The following is a 22,742-nucleotide window of genomic DNA, read 5'->3' on the forward strand; positions in this document are numbered from 1 at the left end:
CCTAAGTGTAAGCACTGGGACTGGAACAAGTGTCTCTGCAACGACAAGCATTGTGATCGAAAGGATTGGAATTGTAAGGACTGGGACTGGAATAAGTGCATTTGCAACGACAAGCCTTGCCAGAAGGATCCTAAGTGTAAGGATTGGGACTGGAACAAATGTGTTTGCAACGACAAGCCCTGAATAATCTTCTGATGATGGCAATTCAACATTGTCAAAACTCTGGTCGAAGCATTCAACATAATCGACAGTCCATAGGAAAAGAGCCGGGTCATTGGATAATGAAGATAATTTGTCGAGTTTATGCCATTTGGGCTTCTGAATGTACCTAGTTAGTGTTGATACGATCAAGTAATCTGTCCTCAGCGCTTCATTCTCATAACCAATAGGCTGAAAGTCATTATCATTAGTTCCTTGGTATACTGAGTGTGTCTATATTTGTTATAGACCTCGCAATAAAAGGTCATGTCCAAGTCGTTCGCCAACCGTTCCAAACCCGTAGACCACAGTCCTTCTATCTAGATACATTCGTGTTACTTTCTTTGTCCCAAACGTAAGTGTTGGGGACTTTCTTGAGTTCCTTTGCAGGTACTGCAGCCCGACAACGTGAATGCGCTTCTCCAATACCATCCCCATCTCTATCGCATCTTCTCGATACGAATGTTGAATGGGACTCGACGTACCAGTAGTTACAACAAAAATGGCACCGCAAAAACAAGCCAACGCCAAGAAACACCCAATATCCTCTGCAGCCATCACATTGTGGCCAAATTGATTGAGGTTGGAGTCGACATTGATTATAAAATCCCACTGGAGTGAGTCGGCTCTCGCTCTTGGCTAGCGGGGACCATTTTGCGCTCATCCAGAGTTTTCATCCCCACAAGGCTGATCTGTTATACCTTGATTTGACCGACTGCATCGGATGGGTCATGCGGCAATTCAGACTACTAAGAAGTTGAGCATTGGTTATTTCGGGCGATACGAAAGCTCGTTGGTATAGAGAACCCCGTTGAGAGCTTCATCATAAAACGACACCTCCGCAGGATGCTGATATGTGCGACAGAGAGAGGTGGTGAGGGTGGAATACAGGAATACATTCCCTCTTGACAAAGAGGGAGTTGATGTCAATAATGTACCTCTCTGTCAAACTTTACCCCCACTAGTCGGCTCCCTTGAGTCTGTTCCACAGGGAAGTTACACAACCTTGGTCGGTACACTTCAGTCTGCCCCAGAGAATTCTGCTGGAAACTGGAACTGATCCCAGTATCATAACCCCAATTAGAGACCCTGCCTCTATCGGCGCGCGTGTGGGTATATATGTAAATCCTATTTCAGTTGCTATTATGAATTATCAGAGTTACAGTCTCATTGAGCTACTCTCAGAGATGACTTTGGTTCAAAGCGATGCATATAAGAACACCGATGGATTCCGACTTCTAGTGGAAATGGAGCATATTATACTCACGAGCTCTCAACACGGCCGAGTTTTCTGTATTCGCGCGACTCAGGATAAAATCACCCTGTCTACTCCATATAACGCGATCTCACTCATAAGACCCACCAACTAAACCTTTAGCGCTCAATTCCTATAGAATCCCTTTCAATGCTAGGTCAAGTACATACGACCACAGGGTGTGGAGAACAGGGCTTCCCGTCCGCTCAGCCGTACTTAAGCCCATTATTCTGCACGGCCAGTTCTTAATGTGCCCTTCGTACCTAAGCGGCACTCTAGGGTGAGTGTAGGTGAGAAGTCTGTAGACCGGGGTGAGAAGTGTGAGAACGGGGTGAGAACGGGTGATAATTCTCACCTGGGGGTAGTGCATAAAATTGTAGCTATAGTATGTTACATGTTCCCGACAGTAGCGTGTCTTGGCCGCATTAAAGCCCCAGTTTTCAGTTCCTGTAAATACGATCGGACACAGAGCGGGGCCTACCTCCTTACTTCGTACATGCACAATACAACAAATTGCCCACCCGGAAACAGCTGGCTGAGTACAGAGGAGCGGCCGGGCACGCAAGCCGCGGTGTCACACCGCAAGCTCATACATATAAAGTGGTAAGACCACAGCCCTAAAGAAATAACTGTCTATCTTGACCTGGAATCTAGCCATTCACTACTAACGCAATGCTAGTTGAGTATTTAAACACCACGGCTCTTGGGGATGAGTCGCCTCCAACGGGGGTCAAACAATACACGACTACGAACCCACCTCCAGCAAATCTACAATCGTGAGTTTCCCTTCTGCTGCAGCTGGCCTCGTACCCGATACAGGAAGTAAACTGAAAAGCTTTTACTAGGTTTTTCGAGAAACGGAACCAACTCTTTACAAAATTTGACGATGGAATCTGGTTGAATGACGAAGGTTGGTATAGCGTGACCCCCGAACATCTCGCAGACAAGATCACCAATCGCATCATCGAACAACTCCGATTACACGATCAGGAAGGCGCCGCCTCAACTAAGAAGTACCACCTTATGGACGCCTTCTGCGGCCCAGGCGGAAACGTCCTTTCCTTCGCTCGTCACCAATCCGGCGTCTCGCACGTCACCACCGTCGATATTTCCAAAGATATGTTGCGGATCGCCAATCATAACGCCTCGATCTATCAGGTACCGGCCGGTTCAATTCGGTTTGTGGAGGGAGATATCTTGCGAAGTTCTGAGGAGCTGAAACATCCTTCCCGATCGAAACTGAGAGGGGACTGGAGTGTCAAGCACATTGACGCAATTTTCATGAGTCCGCCTTGGGGAGGTACGAAATACAAGAAGCGAGAAGGAGACGAAGGATTTGAGACTGCGCCGGCGTTTGACTTGGATGCGATGCCAGTTCCAATGTATGTCTTCTCCATCAAGTCACGGTCCATGGCATGCGGCGAACGGGTTGTTCGGGATAGACTTAGCATCGTTTGGCTGATAACATATTTGTTTAGTGCTAGTATCATCGCTGCAGCCAAACCCATCACCCCGAACCTGGCAATCATGTTGCCTCCCACGACAGACCCGGAAGACGTGAAGAAACATCTGGACGGCCTGCCCATTGAAATCGAGCAATATATTGTAGATGGGGTACTGAAGGTATGATAGACGCTGTTGAATAATATTTCACACCTGCTAACGCTTTTGACAGTTCATTGTCGCTTTCACTGGAGATCTGGCAAAGTTGGGTTCATGAAATTAAAAGGAGCTTGAGCAATACGACATCTCTTGAAGTTTGATGTTCCTTCATGTAGCCTAACTCCGCTAGCTTGGAGCACTGGTCCGGTTCGGCCATATTGCTATATATTTGCACTGCCAATGTTGTTGCAAAAGTGTAGAGCCTTGTGAGATACTGTTAGGATAGCATGTTTCTCTTGGATGGGCTATGCGTCATCGGTATCATGTAAAGTAACGTAGTCCAAAGTTTAGTAGTTTGTGCAGAAGTCAGGGAACTTGACTCAAGACCAACAAAGCTGAAAGAAAACAAATGTACAAGTACTATTGGGAACGGCACATATTATTACCCCAAATACCGGTTTGCTTAAATCCCCATCGATAGCAATAAATTTTTTTTTCTTTCTTTTTTTCTTTTTTAAAAAAGAGCGTAACACGCTGCTCGGGCGCGAATTGAGATCTGTACTAGTTCAAAACAAAACAAGTAATTTGCCAAGAAGACGCTAGTCCCCGCCTCCACAGTAGTTCTTCAGATTCTCTTGTGCCAAGTGTATAGTAGTTGTGTTCTTGTGAAAAGGGTCACGGTCCATCATATAGATACGATGAGCAGTGCGAATTGGTGACAGGACAATACCGATAAGTACAGGTGCTCCACCCCGAGGCGGAGTTCAGCTCCACAGTTATTCCCCTTTATTCAGGGCGGGGCACGTGATAGTGGCTGCATACCAAAAGCATACTTAGCGATTTGTTAGCTACTACCTTCACGGAAACATCTGACCTCTCTGTCTTTCTTTTATTACTATTCTTTTTGTAAGCGGGTCCGGTAATGGCTTTGAGTTATGTATATATGCAATGTGTCGTGTGATTAGTTACCACGTATGATATATTAGATACAAGTCTTTTCATGCAATCGTATTAAATACCTTCGCTTTGAGGTGCCGCAAGATGGAGTTTAAGCGTTCTTGCATTTCTGTCCTAGTCTGGACCCTGGAGAGCAAAATTTCTTTCAGTAATTTTCATAATTTCCACACCGTTCAATATGAAGCTGCCAGAATCTTCGCTTTCTTGGCTGCTGCCCTTCTGTGTTTATATCTCCGGTGCAGTCGCGGACATTGGTCCCTATTTCGGGTCAGCCAAGTATGATGCAGGAGAATTTGGGAGATGGCCACACCAATCGTTTCGCTCCTCACCTATCATCGGGCCCGTATTGAACATTCAGCAGCATGATGCCGAATGCGAGAATGACGGATTGCTCCTGCTAGGGCCCGGGGGTGATGAGGTCTTCCATTCCGGTCCCACGATTATCGATCAACGATATCAACTGGTGTGGAATGAACCCCTCTACGGCAAATCGTGGGCAGTAGACGTCAAGTATTTCAGAGGCGTACCTTACCTGACATTCTGGGCGGACAAGCACGGTGGACAGAGCAACGCCGCTTGGTACATGGTAAGAATCCGAGGTCTATCAATCTGAAGCTGTCTCTTGTGTCTCCCATTCTTTGTCTCCATACTCATAATTCATGTCAGTTAAATTCCTCATACGATGAGGTCTACACCATTCACCCTGCCGGCGGCTGGAAGTCAGATGACCATGAATTTGATATCACACGCGATCAAACCGGCATTGTCGCCATTGAGATGGAGGTTCCGTTCGACTTGTCCGCCGTTGGCGGTCCGCGCGATGGATGGATCCTCGACAATGGCTTTCAGGAGCTGGACATCGAAACTGGAAAGGTGTTGTTTCAATGGCGAGCATCGGCACACTGGGATTTGGCCGAGTCATATCAGAATTTTACGGAGCACAATGGGACTAGTCAAGAGGAGGCTTGGGATTTCTTCCATCAGAACAGCGTACAGAAAGACTCCCGAGGCAATTATCTCATCTCATCTCGCCATATGAGCACAATTGCCTATATCGACGGGCAGACAGGGAGTGTTCTTTGGAAACTTGGTGGCAAACAGAACACGTTTTCGGATTTATCGGGACACGCGACGGATTTCAATGGTCAACATCACGCCAGGTTCCTAGAGGACTGGGAAGACAGAAAGACAGCGACAATCAGCTTATTTGACAACGGAAGCGGCGGCCGAGCACAAACTCACCCGACCTCGGGCAAAATCGTTAAAATTGACGTTGAGAAATGGACTGCACAACTCAAACAACAGTATTCCAACCCTCATCATCGTGTTAATAGCGTCAACAGAGGATCGACGCAGGTACTTCCTAGTGGCAATGTTCTCCTTGGATATGGCAGCGCGGCTGCATGGTCCGAATTTTCTGCAGACGGAGATCTGCTATGTGATGTGCATTTCGGGCCTCAGTCGCGATTCAGCCAAGGCGATGTTGTATCTTACCGTGTTTTCAAACGCCAATGGCTTGGCAGTCCGAGAGAGGGACCGTCTCTTTCGATAGCGAATGACATTGTCTATGTTAGTTGGAACGGGGCTACAGAGGTGACGGCATGGGAGCTCCAAGGATCCAATTACGCTGGGACTTATGATGATGCTGATTTTTTTGCGCTCAAAAAAACCCAGAAGGCTGGGTTTGAGACCGATATCTTGCTGCCGAAAGAGAACAAATACCAATATCTTCGAGTCGTTGGTCTAAATCAACTGGGGAAGAAGATAGGGTATTCAAGCATCATTGACAGATATCCACCAACCCTTGTCGCTCAGTCATAACTGGTAAGCGTCCTGCATCTTTTGTCAGGCGCGAGGGCTATACACAAGATATGGAGGAGATCAGAATATACGCTTTCTATCATCAAACTACAGTGGTGGTATGGATAGACGTGGATAATCGAAACAAGACATAACCTCCATAACAACTGCTTAAACATAACCCGAATAGTTTCAAAACAAGTACCATATATGAATCTTCTGAATTGGTTCCTTTTGATAAAAATCTTTGATTCTTGTTATGAAACTCAAATAAACCAGACTATTCAACCGGGCATTACCTCCAATTCTCCCAAGCGAACTCTTTAGAAAAGACTTCCCTTGGATCTTTTGCCAAGCGCATGCCCGTCGCAAGGTTCAGTAAGAATACACCGGGACGCAGAGAAAGGTTTCTGGTCATCAGGGCAGAAACCAGCATTCCATGACCCAGTACCTGTTCCCTGACTCTCGAATTCATCGTATCTTCCTTCTGAATATCCAAGATATTGAAAACTGGCCGGACAATATACTCCAATTTTGCTGCTGCAAGGCTACGGTCAAGTAGGGACATTTCTAGTTCACAGTCGATGGCTATACCCTTCTTGTCAATGTTCCACTGCAGCTGCATGCCGTTGCAAGTAGAATAGTCTTTGCAGAGACTAGTCGTGCAGAGATCTGCAAAGAGGACTGGCAAAAAGCAATCGACATACAGAAAGCTAGCCATGTCCACTAATGGTGAATAGAAGCCGGCCTGGCTGTAGTTGATGTATTTTAGCCCTGGCATTGTTCCCTTGCCAACCCGGTCGTCAACCAGGACATTGCCGCTGTGTCCTCCAAGGCCGAAAACCGTCGGTGCATTCTCGAAATGAGGCGCCGTGGGGTCCAAAAGGTGTTTCGCTCGGTCCAACTGATCTTGGAGAGAGCCGTAGCAAACGCCATTGACGCTAATGGGAAGGCAAAGCAACTCATTCACGGATATTTGATTTTCAGCTGCCAAGGCCGCCAAAGGAGTCCCTGTCTCGACCCAAGATGGTTGTACCAAAGTCTTATATAGAGGATGAGGTTGCACTAGGCGGCGAGTGGGTGCATTCTTGCACGTAAAATTCTGCGACAACCAGGAAGCCTGATAGGTGCTCATGATATCCTGCGCCACACACGTTTGAATGCTCAACAACCACCGCTCGAGCCGGTACGGTTCCTTGAGCTTCAACTGTGCATCGGAAAATGTGTCCATCCGCGTAAATTGAATGCGGATATCCAATAGCCGGCTGCCTCCCTGGTAGCTATAGAATGCCTTGTGCTGGTCTGGGTCAATAGCTACAAGCTTCTGGAGCCTCTCAGCAGGAAAATAGGCGTAAAGAAAGGGTAAAGCAGCCAGTTCCAAAACAAAGCAGTCCATCTGAGTTTCCAAAACATGATGTTTTTGTTTCTCCCCATTGATAAGCAAGGTTGCCCTGTTCAGTGTGTTTCGGAAGGCGAGGGCTTCAGATGGGCGAATAGGCCAGTGTTCTATCGCGTATTGCCCCTTCAAAATAAGATTCACCGCAAACCTCTGGCTGAGTGCCTGAGGATGCTGCACGGGCTTGTACTGCTCCTTGCGTAGTGGCTCGAACAGGATCGCTCGATAACCCCCCTTGCTGCTGTTGAAGGGTGCTTTTGAAGATATACAGATCTTGTCATGTTTTTCGTTGGAACGATGAAACTCATGGCGAAGCTTCATGGCGGAGTACGTACTGATCAAGTACTCCCTGAAGTGACCAGGGAAGGATTCCCAGCGGTATAGTTGGGGTAGGAGGCTCTCGACGCTTGTTTCATCGCTTTTGACCAGCCACTTTGACAAAGTCCTGGCTTTCAAAGTGCTACCCAACCCCGGGATTGACTCATACACCTCGCGAGACGCAAGGAGCAAGTCGCACATCAAAGCAGGCGAAGTTGAGTATTGAAGCTTTTTGCCAACCACATGGGGAATTGTGATAAAGTCATCTTCGAATCGCAATGACACATCATCGGTCAATCTGATCGCTTGGCTGATAAGGAGGCCAGATCCGTGGATAGGATGGTTTGACTGGATGTTCCGAGGGAATTTATGGGCAAGTACTCCAATTGCTCTGGTTGACTTGTCCTGCATGATTGTCTCGAGGTGATTCCGGGACCAAATTTTCATCGCGCGGTTTGAGCCATCCCGTGTCCAGCCAGATATTGATATTACGTCCCAATCCAGATTTCTCACGGCATGCTTCGGTGGAATAGTCAGGTTCTCGTAAAGGGCAATTCGTCTTGTGACAATCACTTACATTCCATGTCTCCGGGGATCCGTCGATATAATCCACCTTAAGTAGCTGCAGGAGCTGGCTTTTGTGGCGGGTCATGAGGTTAAGCAAGTCTTCCCTAGAGTTGACAATGCCCAGTCCATCCCAATCGCTCCCACTCTGCACCACCTGCTCAACAGTGACCCTATGGGCCGCACTGCCGCCTAGGAAGATACAGCAGAACCCTAATTGTTCCAGGTCGATTGTACTATTCAAGTACTCGAGTCGTAGGGTCTGTTGCGGAATCATTGTCGCTTGCACGTGTACTGATGACACCATCTCGGTGGATTATTGCTAGGCGTATTTTCGCTCCTGGCAAGTTGGAAGTAATATAAGCCAGCTTAGGATCTGCAGATCTGGCCGGTAGTCAACACGGAAGAGAATAAAAAAGAATCAAAGCGGGCAGGTCGAATCGGTCGTTGAGCACACTCAAGTCTAAATCAATATTGGAGGACGCTGCAGTGTACTTGACTGCTGAACTTAGCAGAAGTAAAACCGTGAGCACTAATGCATTAGACACTCGATGTTTTCAAAGTGAGGATTGGTATCGGTATGTATTACATGCTCCACGACTTGTCATGCAAGGAATACAAGAGAATATTTGGGATTGTACTCAGGTGTGTGATGTAACCGTCTTGATTCACGTATATGACTGCTTCCGTACCCTTACATATGGCCAGCAACTGATTATACGTTGAGAAGTACCGCCATGAAATGCAGTAAGTGCTTGGACACTACTGTATTCACTATTGGGGTTCAGCTCCACCAAACTGCACCGACAGCTGAAGCACTAGGTAGATCCCTGAGTACATTCAAAAGCAAAACCGGATTCCAGCCACCAAACATCAGTCCAATCTAGTCCCACTTTTAGAGGTTGCAATGGGACGGCCCGTATGGGGATGGAGGTGGCACTGCTGTGCACGAACTAGTCCCCATTTTGTCCAAACTTTCAGGCTTCTGCTTACGGCCAGCTTGTAACAAGACCGGTAACTGGGGGATCTAGGGACAGCACAGACAATTTCCAGCCTAAGTAAGAGAGAGCGCTTTACCAATGTGAGGAAGTGACGGATCGAAATCTGAATACGAGATATCCGTGTGGAAGATTCTCCACTTAGCAACATGTATCCTATTATATGTAAAATACAAGAATACTAGTACATGTAATGTGACCTGAAGATTATGTCGGCTTGACGCCATTTAGCTATCTCGAAGCTTATTATGGCAGTGATCAACTCAGTCACGCGAGCATGTTCCTGAATCTAGTGCATCCTTCCTCGATCCTTCACAGCCCCTTCAACTACCTTTCTTTTGCTTTTCGTAAGGACTTTGATCCACCCTGTAAGTAGGCCTACGGCGGCCGCATATAGTGAGACCTACCTCTAGTAAAGTAAACGCGCTATAGCAGGTTCGCTCGCTCAATAGAAAGGCGGTGAAGTGGTGCTAACACTTTGGATGTATCACCTAGACCTGGAATTAGTGCCAATTCTTTTACCTTATATTACCTTACCATGGATTTAAACCCCGTTCCTGGCTCCATGAATGCCGTATCAGATTAGGGGCGAGCCAGATTCAAGATTCCGCATAAAGTGGGGCCAACTTGTACCCTAACCCATATCCTAACCAAGTACCTAGATTACACAATTACAGCTATAAATTCGCCCAAAATCACAAAACCGTACATGATATACGAGCAACAGCTATTGTCAACATCATTGCGACGGGAGCGGTAGGAGAATCTGCCTATTTTACTTTCTCGTCAGCGCAATAGCTAGCATTGATATCAAAAACAGCCTGCCACAATACCAGTGATGGACAACAACGACACTTCCAACGACATCATCCGTGATGCCATACGCAAATCAATTTCCTTCGGTATGCGCGAGCGTGTCTACGACCAAGCACAAATGAAAGCCTTGGAAAGTAACAAAGTGATTGTTATCTTCGGAGCCGGACGATTTTCCGAATGGAGAGAAATGGCCTTGGGTCCATTCTCATATATTGCCATTGATCCAAATATTGATACCTCACGACTGAACAAATGGGGAAGTGGTTTTCATGTGACACCCTACAATTTTTCGGAAAGCTTTGACTCCCAAATGGAGGCCGCATCTCGCAGGCCATCCACCGTCCTCTGGGCCAGATGCACAAGTGAAGATTTTCTAAGCAAAAGCTGCCGTCTTACTACAATGGCGTCACTCGGTGTACCTGCGGTTTTTCCGTTCAGTGTTTCATACCATGTCACTGTCATCAACAGACTCGTCGAGGCAAACGTCTCGGTCTACGGGTGTGGTTATGTCCATGATGATATGCCCGCGGCTGGTGTAGGCTACTCCCGCGCATCGATGACACCCCGATTTGATCTTGAAGGCCGAATGATAGATGTGACTGCTGCAGTTGGGAAATCAGTATACATAGAGCCGGTACTATTCACCGATTCGGTCCCTGGTATTGTTTGGGTTAAGGAATCGGCCCCAGATTTGTGGCAGGAGATGGACGAGAAAACAGATGCTTTGATGAGAAGGGCGGTTTTTATGTTCTCGCCGGTTCGGTAATTGAGACCCAATTGCTTTTTGGACATTGTGTCCTAGCACATCGGCGTGACGAATATAGCGAGTTTAGGATGTCAGAGCTTTCATGTGAATTCATTTGTTGCTCCCACCGCAGGGGAGGGAGATTTATGTATTAGGTGTATTAGTTCAAGAATCATCAATTTCAAATCATCTGAACTACCCAGTTAATATGTATGATCTTTATAGGCTCGGACACATATCTAGACAGTACACAGCCTCTCCAGGCAATGAACAGACTCCTTTTTTTGAGCCATCTGCGCACCCCATAGAGGTGCTCGCCCGTGTGCATCCTTCAGCATCCTATCAGCCCCAGCCTCCAGCAAGAGCTCCATGGCTGCTAAATGCCCATTGGTGGCCGCCCACCAAAGCGGTGTTCTTCGATGAACATCTTTTGCATGTAGGTTAACATCCGCTCTCCTCAGTAAGATGGCCACCACTGTTTCATGACCCCGTGACGCCGCCCACCAAAGCGGCGTGCGACTGGTGATATCGGCTCCATCGGCCTGAAGCCGCCCATCTTTCAGCAGACGCTGCACCACTTGATCCCACCCATTGAAGGCCGCCCAGGAGAGCGCTGTTTGGCCATACTCATCCGCAATATCAACTCGGATATGTGGGTGCTGTAACAGAGCACCCACTGCCTCGTCATGACCATTGGCACTAGCCCATATCAGAGGTGTTCTGCCAATTGATTCCTCCCGCGTGTTCACATCCACATCCTGTCGCGACATCAACAGTTGCATTGTTTCGAGATGGCCTTGTTCGGCTGCTAGAGCCAGGGCGGTTTGACCGTCTTTGTTTTTCGTATTTAGAGGGAGGTCAGGGTAGGCATTGAGGATGGAGATAATTTTTTCGAAAGCATTTGAGGGAGCTAATTGGAAGACTTCATCCAAGACGTCGTCACGACTGATGGTCTTCTCTTTTCTGTTAGCTTATGATCGCCGTCCAACATAAAATTGGGGTGTGTTTTCTGCAGAGGTTACTGACCATTGTGACTGTGGCTGGCTACCAAGATACCCTGGATATAATGGAACACGAAGCTGCTGTGTAGGTCCTTGCTAAAGGTGCACACACGCAAGTTCGAGAGTTCAGTAGGTCATAGAAAAGCACATAGATCAATCGTCACCAAAACTACCATATCTGATGTAACAGACGGCAAGAATTAGCGGGTCTTGCATACATGATTTGTTATCTATCAAGTGCATCTGGATCTAACGAAAATTCCTCCTTTCGGGCCTGGCTGTGACGGTATGGATACGTTAATGCGTCGACTTTCATGGTTGAGGCATTTCAAGGATCATGCATATCTACTCTGCATCAATTTCCGCACCGTCCTCATCAGACTGGGGGTATGCTGCATCCTTTTCTGGATTGGCGTAGCTGAATACAAAAATGCTGGTACTCACTGACGAACAGATAGATCTACATAGTCAGCCGCCATAGGCATGTTTACGCGACGGATTGAGGCCATTGAGTGGATCCGCATGAGAAAATGAAAGGTTGTGAAAAAGGGGCCGGCGAAAATAGAAAAAGGATGCACTAGTAAATCGGTCTAGTGATCTGATCGCGTGTGCCTTGTCTGTATTGACCACTGCCGTATTCTAGCCGGAAATGTCTTCCTGAACGAGAGATGAACTAATGCACAGCAGCTGCAGGTTCGCTCGCAAATTACGCCTAGTGCCATACTTGTACCTGAGAATACATGCAAGGGAACGACTGCGTGTACACAATGTCAGATCTTGCCAAAACGCGGGGACCCGCCAAGAAGTTCACAGACCACTAGTATACGCAATGTAACGTGAGTTTGCATGAGTAAGAGATCGCATCACTTCTGTCCGATGGGACTTTGGCGGGTTATGGGTAACGTATGGATACCCAACCAAGAGTAGACTTGTTCGCCTATCTAAAGAGATTAGGTAGTATCTTTTCCTGTGTGCTTCAGATCTCCATCATTGTTCAAATCCACATCTAAGCTCTTTTTCTCACACCGGCGCGCTTTTGTCATTGATAATATGGCCCCTTCCGCTATTCAACCTGATATCTCCTATGAACCTGATTTTGAGAAATACCAAAATCGGACGAAGCGCCGCCTGGCAAGCGAAGACACGTCTCAGGCCCTCCCTGACGGTTTTCCGCAGCAACTGAAGTCGGATCTGGTCTGGGATGCGAGTGATTTCCCACAAGTTGGCAGTGGAAATGAGCCCTGGGTTTATAACCTCACTGCGGTGGAGCTGGAAGAAATCGACCAAGCACTGGCTCACTTTAAAGGTTTGTGCAGCCCATGCCCACATGTATGTGCAACGAAGCTTGTCGGCATATCATTGACCGTACCTCAGGTCTCCAGAAATCTCTGGGACATATTCAGCCCGAGACCTTCCCACTGCCAACTTTGCATTCGAGACTGCGCTCGCTCTCGCACGACTTACATTTTGGGCGTGGTTTCTGCGTGCTCCGTCGGCTTCCAGTGGAGAAGTGGACCCGCGAGGAGAATGTCATTGTCTATGCAGGTGTCTCTTCCCACATTGGCGCTATCCGTGGGCGTCAGGACACCAAGCACGAAGGTGTCCCGGCAGATGTGGTGCTCTCTCACATCATCAATCTCAACGCAACCGGGAACCAGAAAACCATAGGTGCCCCGGCCTACACGACCGATAAACAGGTTTTCCACACCGACACGGGCGATATCGTATCTCTGTTAGCCTTGAGCGAAGCTGCGGAGGGTGGCGAGAGCCAAATTGCTAGCGCCTGGAAAGTATACAATGAGATCGCGAAGTCGCGCCCGGATCTAATTCGGACATTGGCGGAAGATTGGATCATCGACGGGTAATCGACCTCTTACGACGTAGTAAAGATTAGCTTCGTGCTAATAATGTGCCGTTATAGATTCAAACACGCTGAACGGCCTTACTTCCAACGCCCTCTACTCTACCATCAACCAGCGACGGAAGAGGCGCCGGAACGAGTGGTCATTCAGTATTCCCGCCGCACCTTCACTGGCTTTGGTGCTTTACCTAGGTCGGTCAGCATTCCGCCAATTACAGAGGCTCAGGCGGAGGCTCTCGATGCTCTTCACTTTTTAGCAGACAAGCATAGTCTGGAACTGGATATTAAGAAAGGAGACATCCAATACATCAACAACCTTTCTATTTTTCATGCCAGACGTGGATTCAAAGACAATGTGTTAAAACGGTAAGTTTGGCTCGGCAAGAGTTTGTAACATGGCTAATTCATTGGGTGTAGACGACACTTGTTGAGGCTATGGCTGAGAGATCCCGAGTACGCTTGGATTACCCCCGAACCTCTCCAGGAGCGATGGCAAGGTCTCTATCAAGGAGTTACTGCTGAGAAGGAGGTCTTCCCTCTACACCCTGTCATCCGTAGTGCTTCTAATGGCACTGCTACGAGAGATCAAGCCTAGCTGGGAAGGCATACTAGCAAGAAGCGTTTCATTTGGATTTTCTCTATGCTTATACTCACATGACCGGCGTGATGAGTAACCAATCTTCCTTGTCTATCAGAAAATGTGACTGTTCACTGCAAGGGGCAATTAATGCGCCCTACGTATCGAATTATAATGGACAACATCAGTACCCACGGAGTCCTCCGTACTTCCATCGGTATTTCGGGCTTGCCAAGACAGTATATATCATGACATAGGCTAAGACTTGCCACTACCTGACAAATACTGCTGAGGCTTATAGTAGCTTTTTCGTAGCTGGTACATACATGTATGTTACCCTGATGAACTGCACTAGTGGTGACGCCAAGCCACCATGCCGATCGCCCACTTTACGAGATCGGGCGGGTAACGTGTAACATCCGTAAATTACTATATTTAAGCTTGAACCAGTACAGCCTTAGCTAACCATATAGCGGTGAATATCTACCTACAGCTGCAAGGTACGTAGCTCATCCCTACATACTTTTCTGCAATGCTGTCATACTGATTCAAGCCCCAGAATTTGCAAGGTGAGTTACTGATTGGCAAGCTTCGCTTATTTGAGAGCGACCTTTGAGCTTCCATTCATATTTGTTCTGAAATATCTGAATGATTGTGACTGTCCGGATTTGGTTCACTCGGAAATGAACCTTTTGGAGCTGATATCTGGTATCAGCGGTGCTACGGCCTGTCTGGTGCTGGTTGCATTGGCCACAATCCCGTCAGTCCTGGCGCTCAAAGGGTGTCTATCCCGCGGAGCTAGACCAAATCGACAGTTTCCTCTTTACGAAGATGAAGACGGCACAGCGACGGAAGAGTCTCAAGCGAGTTTCTCGGACTCTGTGCCACGATATGGCATCCTGCTCTGGTCATTGGTAGGATCTGTAGCCGCCCTGGCAGCAGCCCTATGCGTAACTGTCGACCCGGGATTTATCGGATCTATCATTCCATGCTTTTGGTTTCTTTTTGCTACTGCGGTAAGCTATAATTCTGATTATTATCTCTTGTTCACTTCGGGCCAGAAAAATAATAAGTTTCTCAGCTTCTTGGAAATTTCCAAGCACTCATCATCTTCAATGATAAGAATTCTGGTCGCAAAGCCACGTTGGGGCTTTACACGTCGCTCACTGCAGTGATTATCGTGGTCGAGATTTTTCTGCTGATTGGATCTCGAGAACTCTCCAGGGCGGGGGTGCCAGCCTATACAGCTCTGCGTTCGGTGCAAATCGTCGCAGCTCTCTTCCAGGCAATCAGTGGCATGTGCCTTCCCCGCCGGCCAGATGTATATGTTGAGGGACAGCGCGTGGATAGAGAGCATACGGGGTGAGTACGATAACGACTGTGTCAACGGGGCATCCAATACTGATCAAAATGTTAGTTCCATTCTTGGACAGTATTCATTTGCATGGGCTGGAGAGGTCATGGACTTAGTGAAACAAGCACGCCACATAGGAATCAAAGATTTGCCTGTGTTAGAAGCAAAGATGCGGACAGGGTTTGTGCACGACGACTTACAGCATGAACGAGAACCGGCTCGGCTATGGCGCACCCTGTTCAAAACACACTATAAAAAGTGTCTTGTCCAATGGCTCCTGGTTCTCATCATGTGCTTCTCCCAGCTCCTGCCCCAATTCTGTCTCCTTCGGATACTACAGAGACTGGAGGCAAGGCAAGACACTTATCCTAGCCATGTACCCCTAGGGGCCTGGGTAATTGGGCTAGGAGTATCAGTTATAGGTAACTCTTGGATCGAGGTGAGAAATAATCACCAGATTGGATGCATTAATGGCATGAGCTAATTTGCTTCTAGAACACAATGAATTGGCTTTCCCTTGGAAAAATTGGCCTGGGTGTATATGAACAACTCTCCGCTCTGGTCGTTTGGAAAGGCATGCGGCTCAAGGACATCAAAGGCGATGAACAGCCCGAGCAAGACAATCAAGGGAAAGGGTCGAAGCATACACCCATCAATCTTCTCGCAGTTGACTCCCAGCGAGTCGCCGACTTCGCTGCCACGAACCACTTAGCCGTTTCATCTATCCTGAAGCTCGCTCTTTCCTTCGCATTCCTTTCGAGACTTGTGGGGGCTGACTGCTTGGCAGTCGGGTTAACTGGGTTCTTCTTGACCGCGCCTTTCAACATGCTATGCACGAGGAAGTACTCAATAAGCCAAAGTCAGCTGATGAAGATTCGAGACCAGAAACTTGCCATTGTAACAGAGGCGTTGCTAGGCATTCGACAGATCAAGTTTTCCGCGCTTGAGCCAGAGTGGTACCAAAAGATCAAAGAAACTCGAGACCAAGAACTCCGCGCTCTGAGGAAGACCTTCAGATTCATGACAGGGCTCGTCTTCGTCTGGGTATTCGGTCCTGTCATGCTTTCTGCCGCCACCTTGGGCGCGTACGTGCTTCTCCATGGGAACTTAACGGCATCGGTGGCGTTTGTCACGATATCTGTGTTTAGCAACGTCGAATCCACTCTGGGTCTCTTGCCTGAGCTGACGAGCAAAATTGTGAACGCAAAGATTAGCGCAAAGCGAATCGAAGACTACCTCAACTCTAACGAACTGGACAATCATGTAATGCATGGCGATACAATCGCCTTCAAGGAAGCAACCGTGAAATGGCCTGCATTGGGACCTATTGCTAATGCTTTCACACTTCGAAACATTAACCTTCAGTTTCCTAACGGGCAATTGAGTATCATCTCCGGCAAGGTCGGTGCGGGTAAAAGTCTTCTGCTCGCTTCGATTTTAGGCGAAGCTGATATTATCACCGGTACCGTTACAGCACCGCACCCTCCAAACCACCAAAAACGGTTCGACGAATTTGCCACCCCGATGTCCTGGATTATTCCCTCTGCTCGAGCTTACGTGTCCCAAATACCTTGGATTCAAAACGCAACAATCCGGGAAAACATACTTTTTGGCCTCCCGTATCTGGCAGAACGATACACTCAAGTGATGCATGCCTGTGCCCTAGTAAAGGATATGGACTTGTTCGAGTCTGGTGATCAGACAGACATTGGGGCTAATGGGGTGAATCTGAGCGGAGGCCAGAAATGGCGGCTGGCATTCGCAAGGGCTTTGTATTCACGGGCTGGTATCTTGATCCTGGATGACATATTCAGTGCCCTTGATGCGCACGTCGGAAAATTCATATATGACCATGCTTTGACGGGTGAGCTTGGAAGAGGAAGAACGCGAATCCTGGTAACCCATCACATTTCACTTTGTCTGCCTCAAGCAGAATATTGTGTTTTCCTCGCCGATGGGACGGTCGAGCTCGCGGGTTCCAAAAATGACCTTTGCAAGAAAGGAATTCTCTCAGACTATGCGAGGAATAAAACGGCTGATGATAGCATTGCCATTCAACCACGGGAGAGCCCCCTGCAGCAACAGTTGGCGTCTTTCAATGATACTGGCAAAGTCAATGCCGGTCCACCTCTCCCTTCTGCACGTTTCATGGCGGACGAAAAGCGTCAAACTGGCAAAGTGAAGTGGCAAGTATATGGCAAGTACATCAAAGCTTCCGGTATTCTGTCCTTGGGGCTCGTGCTTTTATTCTTTACTGCCTTTGTTGGGTCGAATTTTGGGCGCACTTGGTGGCTCAGCCTATGGACGCGTCGCTACGAAAGGCAAACCCTCCTGCCCTCTTTACTGTCAACTGAGACGAACCAGCAGACAAGGCTGAGCACTTTACGCTCCGCGATGGCCGACGAATTATGGTACTACCTCGGAATTTACATTGCGCTGTCCGGAATTACATGTGTGTTGGGCACAGTCCGATATTACTTCCTCTACCGTGGATCCGTGCAAGCATCGCGAGTCCTATTTGAACGGTTATCCTACGTCATGCTCCGCATGCCATTGCGGTGGTTGGACACAGTTCCAATTGGTAGTATTCTGAACAGGCTCACAGCCGATTTCAATGTGTTGGACTCTCGTCTCGCGGATTCCTACGGGTATGTCATATACAATGTATTTGTGATGATTGGCACGATCCTTGCCGGGTTAGCTGTCTCGCCTTATATCGCGTTCCTCGTGGTTGTTTTGCTCGCTACGTCGTTGCGATTCGGCAACCGGTATCTGATCGGAGCCCGTGAGGTGAAGCGACTGGAGAGTATCTCGAAAAGCCCCATATTGGAGCAGTTCGGGTCTGCCTTGACGGGCATCGGTACGGTACGGGCTTTTCAAATGTCCAACGCCTACGTCAAAAAGCTACATGGGCATATAAACGATTGGGCACGAGCGTATTGGTATACGATGCTATTTTCTCGGTGGTTGAATCTGCGCCTGAATATATCCGGGACGGTGTTTACCACTGTGACGGCTGCGATGGTCGTATCGATACCGAGTATCGATGCTCCCTTAGCGGGTTTCTGTCTCAGCTTTGTGCTCCAGTTCAGCCAGACAATTATCTGGGTTGTCCGTGACTTTGCAAGCTTAGAAATCGCCATGAATGCGCTGGAACGAATCTCGGAATATTGCGACTTAACCCCAGAGACTGAATCTGGAATGGATCCTCCAGCTGCATGGCCGACCAACGGACACCTAAAGGTGTCCAATCTGGTGGTTACATATGCACCAGAGCTGGGGCCCGTTCTCAAGGGGTTGAGCTTTGAAGTACAAAGGAATGAGCGGGTCGGCGTTGTCGGGCGCACCGGTGCAGGCAAGAGTACCTTAACCCTGGCGCTCTTCCGATTCTTGGAGGCGAGCGAGGGTTCAATCGACATTGACGGGATCGACGTCTCCAAGATTAAGCTTCGCGAACTCAGAAAGCGCGTTGCTATCATCCCACAAGATCCCATTCTCTTTTCTGGGACCGTACGCTCCAACCTCGATCCTTTTGACGAATATTCGGACGAGACCCTGTCCGATGCATTAAATCGGGTCCACCTTGGTCGAACTGGGATCCAGGACGACAACAACAGCACAGACGGTGATGGCTCGCACCACGCCCTCGATTTGTGTTCCAAGGTCAGCCAAGGGGGGCTCAATATGTCCCAGGGCCAAAGGCAACTTCTCTGCTTAGCACGCGCCATTGTGTCACGACCTAAAATCATTGCCCTCGATGAGGCAACGTCGGCTGTAGACAAGAAGACCGACCGTTTCATACAGGGGAGCATTCGCGAAGAGTTCAAGGATAGTACGCTGTTGGTTATTGCACACCGACTGAGTACCGTGGCCGACTTTGACAAGATCCTCGTCATGGGTGACGGGAGAGTGGTCGAGTACGACTCACCGAGAGTACTGATCAACAAGGAGGGAGGCATGCTGCGGGATATGATTGAGCACAGTGATGAGAAAGAACTTATCCTGAAAACCATTGGAGCACGGTGAGCCTAAAGCTAGAAGATTCGGATTTTGGTTGTGAAATGCATCACAAATGATCCTGGTACTTACCTCATTTTGGCATGTGACCCCCTTCAGACCTAATAGACTGGATTTATTACCTAGATTTGATACATTGTGCTGCATGCATACCTAGTAGATGGGTAAATATTAGGGTAGAACTACGTAACTTCTGGTAAGTCACAGGACATGTCTTAGATTACGATGCGTTAAGACTCGCGGACTTTTTCTTAGTTTGGTAGTTTGACTATTGTAACTTTTGTATGTTATGTCCTAGCGTTAGGCAGATACCTCTACGTGGTGCTGTGGATGATTGTCTAAGCAGGCAATAAGTACCCACCGAGCGATCCCAGAGCGCACGCATTAAGAATTATGCAAATGGGTCATCATACAAAGTAAGCGCTGATTCCATTACGAAGCTAGAATCAACCCAGGAGCTTCGCAGGGGAATTGGTCGAGTGCGAAAATATATATGGTTCTGCCCTAGTGATTCAATGGAACAATCGCACGGCATTTCCAAGTCTATACTAAGCTCTAATGTTAGTATATTATATCTGCATTAGGTAGGTATTTGGACTGCTTATATCTCAAATCATCCGAAGCGACTCTCGAGTCAAAACATGACGCTAGTATACTTGACTGCACTGAGTTCGCTCTTGTTCTTCCAGAAGAGAATAGTGGTGTTAAAGTGTTGACACAGCAAGGAATTTGGTGCATACTGCACTTGCCCTCGCAATCAGAAAGCGTACCAATTTTTTTGGACGTAAATTGGAGCTAGACACTCAATAAACAAACCGCGGGCAGCTGTCATATATTTCACAAGATTCTCAAACATATGCTCAGTGCATGTCTCTTCTTACTCAGTGGATATGTGCTGCCCAAATGCGACATGCTAGTCTCTCGGCTAGTAGCTGCAGCGTGCTTTAATCCTACGGAGATCAATTGGTTTAGAAGGGCAAGCAAATTGCATTGTCATTCATCGTCTATGTCATTCCTAAACATTTTTACTAGCAGGTATCTCCATAATCTGACTAACTCTTACAGAGTGCGCTCAATGAGCTCAATACCGTAGTCCTCCTTCAGGGTCTTGATAAGAGGAGCACAGATCTCCATGCTCATAGGAGCAAGGACACCAGTCTGGCTGATGGTACCATCAAGAACCTGCTTAACAGCGACACCGCAGGGAACACCGACAAGCTTGGCCATGGCGGAGTAACCAGCGGGGTTACCGTACTCGCAGAGTGTAGAGGTACGGGTCTCCTTGGAGCCGTCCTTGTTCTCAATCTCGAACTTGTGCTGGAGCATGACGAGATCACGCTCGCCAGGACCGTACTGCATTTTCTTCTCGAGGGTAGCGCAGAGAGTGTCGAGGGCGTTGCCGCGGGGAATGATCTGCTCGTCGGAGAAGAGACCGATCCAGCGGAGACCGGAGAGGAGGCGGTCACGCTCGTCGTTGTTGGGGAAGCTGGTCTTGGAGGAGACGGCAGCCTGGAGGTCGTGCTCGGAGGAAGAGGTGGCGCCGAGGACCTGCTTGGTAGCCTCCTTCCAGGAGGTGGCAGTCTCGAACACGCTGTTGGGGGCGTCGCTGAGGAAGCCGGTGTCGACGAGGACCTTGATCATTTCGGGGAAGCCCTGGTAACGGAGGGTACCGCGAATGACGGTCTGGGCCTCGGGGATCTCGTAGCGCTCACGGAAGGGAGTGGAGTCACGGTTGGGGTATCCGACGAAGGCGAAGCCGGGGTAGATGAAGAAGGGCTTGGCGGCGGCCATCAGGTCGGGGCCGTCAATGCTTACAACCTTACCACCCTGGTAGATCTTGGCGGCGTTGCGGAGAGCGAGGAGTACACCACGGCTGGACCAGGAGAACTTGTAACCCAGAGGGTTGTTGGAGCACTCGGGGGCGGGGAGACCACCACAGAAGGAGACAAAGCCGGTGACCTTACCGCCAGCGGCATGGACCTCGTGGATAGCCTTCACAGCGTACAAGTGATCACTGGGAGATGTTAGCATCTATCAAAATCACATTCGTATGATTGCGTTCTTACAGGCCCTGGAATTTGTTAGTAATATTTCAAATATATCGGGGTATGGGTATATGCTTACAGGGTCAAGACCAATCTCGTTCATGACAGTGATTCCGGCCTTCTTGCACTCCTCATCGAGCTCCATCATGGCAGGGGAGACGTAGGATGTGGTGACGACATTGGTCTTGGTGCGGATGGCGGACTTGATGACCAGGGCGTGGAAGGTGTAGGGGATCAGGGAGATGGCGACATCGGCCTGCTCGAGGGCCTTGTCAAGGGCAGCATCATCGCTGACATCGAGAGCAATGGCCTTGGCGTTCTTGAAGCCAGAGGCGAGCTCCTTAGCGCTCTCGAGGGTACGGCAAGCTATTTACGGCGTGGTCAGTGATTGTTGTTCCATTGGTGCCACAGCTGTTCTTTGCATTACTTACCAACAGTAACCTCGACATCAGCCTTGCTGAGAACCTCAACAGTAGGCTTAGTGACTATGCAAATTCAACGGTTAGCGACCTCTACTCGATAGATGGCCGATGCGGGGCACTGCGGCCATTGCGCATTGGACCTAGAAGTAGGAATGAGAGGCGTACCGAAGCCCGAACCCAGAAGAAGGGCCTTGGAACCGGCGATTTGCTTGACCATTTTGACTCAATTGATTATAATCGAGGTGATTGGAGAATTCACATTATGAGCCACACCCCTCCTTCTCTTCCCCGATGTGCGGGTGACTCATCTGTCACGTGCCCCGATATCGGGTGAGGGGCCGTGCGCTGGTGGGTCTGCATCTATACATTTGAACTTCATAGAACTACTCAATCTGTGAGCTCGGAAGATCGCACTCATATGACTATTACTTGAAATCTCTTTATTGTCAACGAGACCCGTCACAGGCACTTCTCCTAAAGGACGGAGCTGTCCACAGCGACCGGCTATCAATGAATAAAATGAGAGATGCAAAATACAAAGATAATCCTCATCGACAAGTCATAGGTGAGCACAGATTAAAACGACTTGGTTGCAACGAAACAAGGCAACCTTCCTTGACAAGTCGTAAGTATGCAAGGATTAGACAACTTGGTGTAGTGATCATCATTGGAAAAGACAGTATCTGACTTGGCAAACTAGCAATGTAGGCGAAATAGATTTGGCAAAGCCGGGGCTCAGAAAAGACCGCTGGGCGCACTGAGATAATTGCTGGGAAAGCCAATTGGTAACCACATTCCTAACTTGCAGAATCATCG

General features: G+C 48.4%; 7 protein-coding genes across 7 annotated transcripts; 5 read left to right on the forward strand and 2 right to left on the reverse strand.

Annotated features, from left to right (window-relative positions):
• Window positions 1-12: 12 nt before the first annotated feature.
• PENARI_c011G07085 (uncharacterized protein) lies at window positions 13-3,173 on the forward strand (the record flags this gene model as incomplete). Its single annotated transcript, XM_022632646.1, has 5 exons — window positions 13-136; window positions 2,133-2,229; window positions 2,299-2,835; window positions 2,932-3,076; window positions 3,129-3,173. Coding segments are annotated over 5 exons (948 nt in total), but the record flags the coding sequence as incomplete, so codon positions are not given.
• A 1,017-nt stretch (window positions 3,174-4,190) lies between these two features.
• PENARI_c011G02802 (arylsulfotransferase family protein) lies at window positions 4,191-5,833 on the forward strand (the record flags this gene model as incomplete). The annotated part of the gene is made up of 2 exons (XM_022632536.1): window positions 4,191-4,598; window positions 4,679-5,833. The coding sequence occupies 2 exons, from the start codon at window positions 4,191-4,193 to the stop codon at window positions 5,831-5,833; spliced, it is 1,563 nt and encodes a 520-aa protein (XP_022487398.1).
• A 274-nt stretch (window positions 5,834-6,107) lies between these two features.
• Window positions 6,108-8,367, reverse strand: PENARI_c011G06555 (uncharacterized protein; the record flags this gene model as incomplete). The annotated part of the gene is made up of 2 exons (XM_022632633.1): window positions 6,108-8,045; window positions 8,104-8,367. 2 exons carry the CDS (start codon window positions 8,365-8,367, stop codon window positions 6,108-6,110), a joined length of 2,202 nt encoding a protein of 733 aa, XP_022487650.1.
• Window positions 8,368-9,926: 1,559 nt separating this feature from the next.
• Window positions 9,927-10,670, forward strand: PENARI_c011G08394 (uncharacterized protein; the record flags this gene model as incomplete). Its single annotated transcript, XM_022632677.1, has 1 exon — window positions 9,927-10,670. One exon carries the CDS (start codon window positions 9,927-9,929, stop codon window positions 10,668-10,670), a length of 744 nt encoding a protein of 247 aa, XP_022487515.1.
• A 2,030-nt stretch (window positions 10,671-12,700) lies between these two features.
• PENARI_c011G03425 (TauD/TfdA family dioxygenase) lies at window positions 12,701-14,106 on the forward strand (the record flags this gene model as incomplete). The annotated part of the gene is made up of 4 exons (XM_022632551.1): window positions 12,701-12,956; window positions 13,025-13,511; window positions 13,572-13,877; window positions 13,929-14,106. The coding sequence occupies 4 exons, from the start codon at window positions 12,701-12,703 to the stop codon at window positions 14,104-14,106; spliced, it is 1,227 nt and encodes a 408-aa protein (XP_022487516.1).
• A 156-nt stretch (window positions 14,107-14,262) lies between these two features.
• On the forward strand, window positions 14,263-19,468 carry PENARI_c011G09227 (uncharacterized protein; the record flags this gene model as incomplete). The annotated part of the gene is made up of 7 exons (XM_022632698.1): window positions 14,263-14,305; window positions 14,562-14,588; window positions 14,648-14,657; window positions 14,804-15,104; window positions 15,170-15,450; window positions 15,506-15,881; window positions 15,938-19,468. The coding sequence occupies 7 exons, from the start codon at window positions 14,263-14,265 to the stop codon at window positions 19,466-19,468; spliced, it is 4,569 nt and encodes a 1,522-aa protein (XP_022487469.1).
• A 1,050-nt stretch (window positions 19,469-20,518) lies between these two features.
• On the reverse strand, window positions 20,519-22,143 carry lys9 (saccharopine dehydrogenase (NADP+, L-glutamate-forming); the record flags this gene model as incomplete). Its single annotated transcript, XM_022632679.1, has 5 exons — window positions 20,519-21,473; window positions 21,504-21,520; window positions 21,584-21,870; window positions 21,936-21,989; window positions 22,092-22,143. 5 exons carry the CDS (start codon window positions 22,141-22,143, stop codon window positions 20,519-20,521), a joined length of 1,365 nt encoding a protein of 454 aa, XP_022487644.1.
• Window positions 22,144-22,742: the final 599 nt, after the last annotated feature.

The sequence above is a fragment of the Penicillium arizonense genome (assembly GCF_001773325.1).
Source record: "Penicillium arizonense strain CBS 141311 chromosome Unknown PENARI_contig011, whole genome shotgun sequence".
Lineage (NCBI taxonomy): Eukaryota > Fungi > Ascomycota > Eurotiomycetes > Eurotiales > Aspergillaceae > Penicillium > Penicillium arizonense.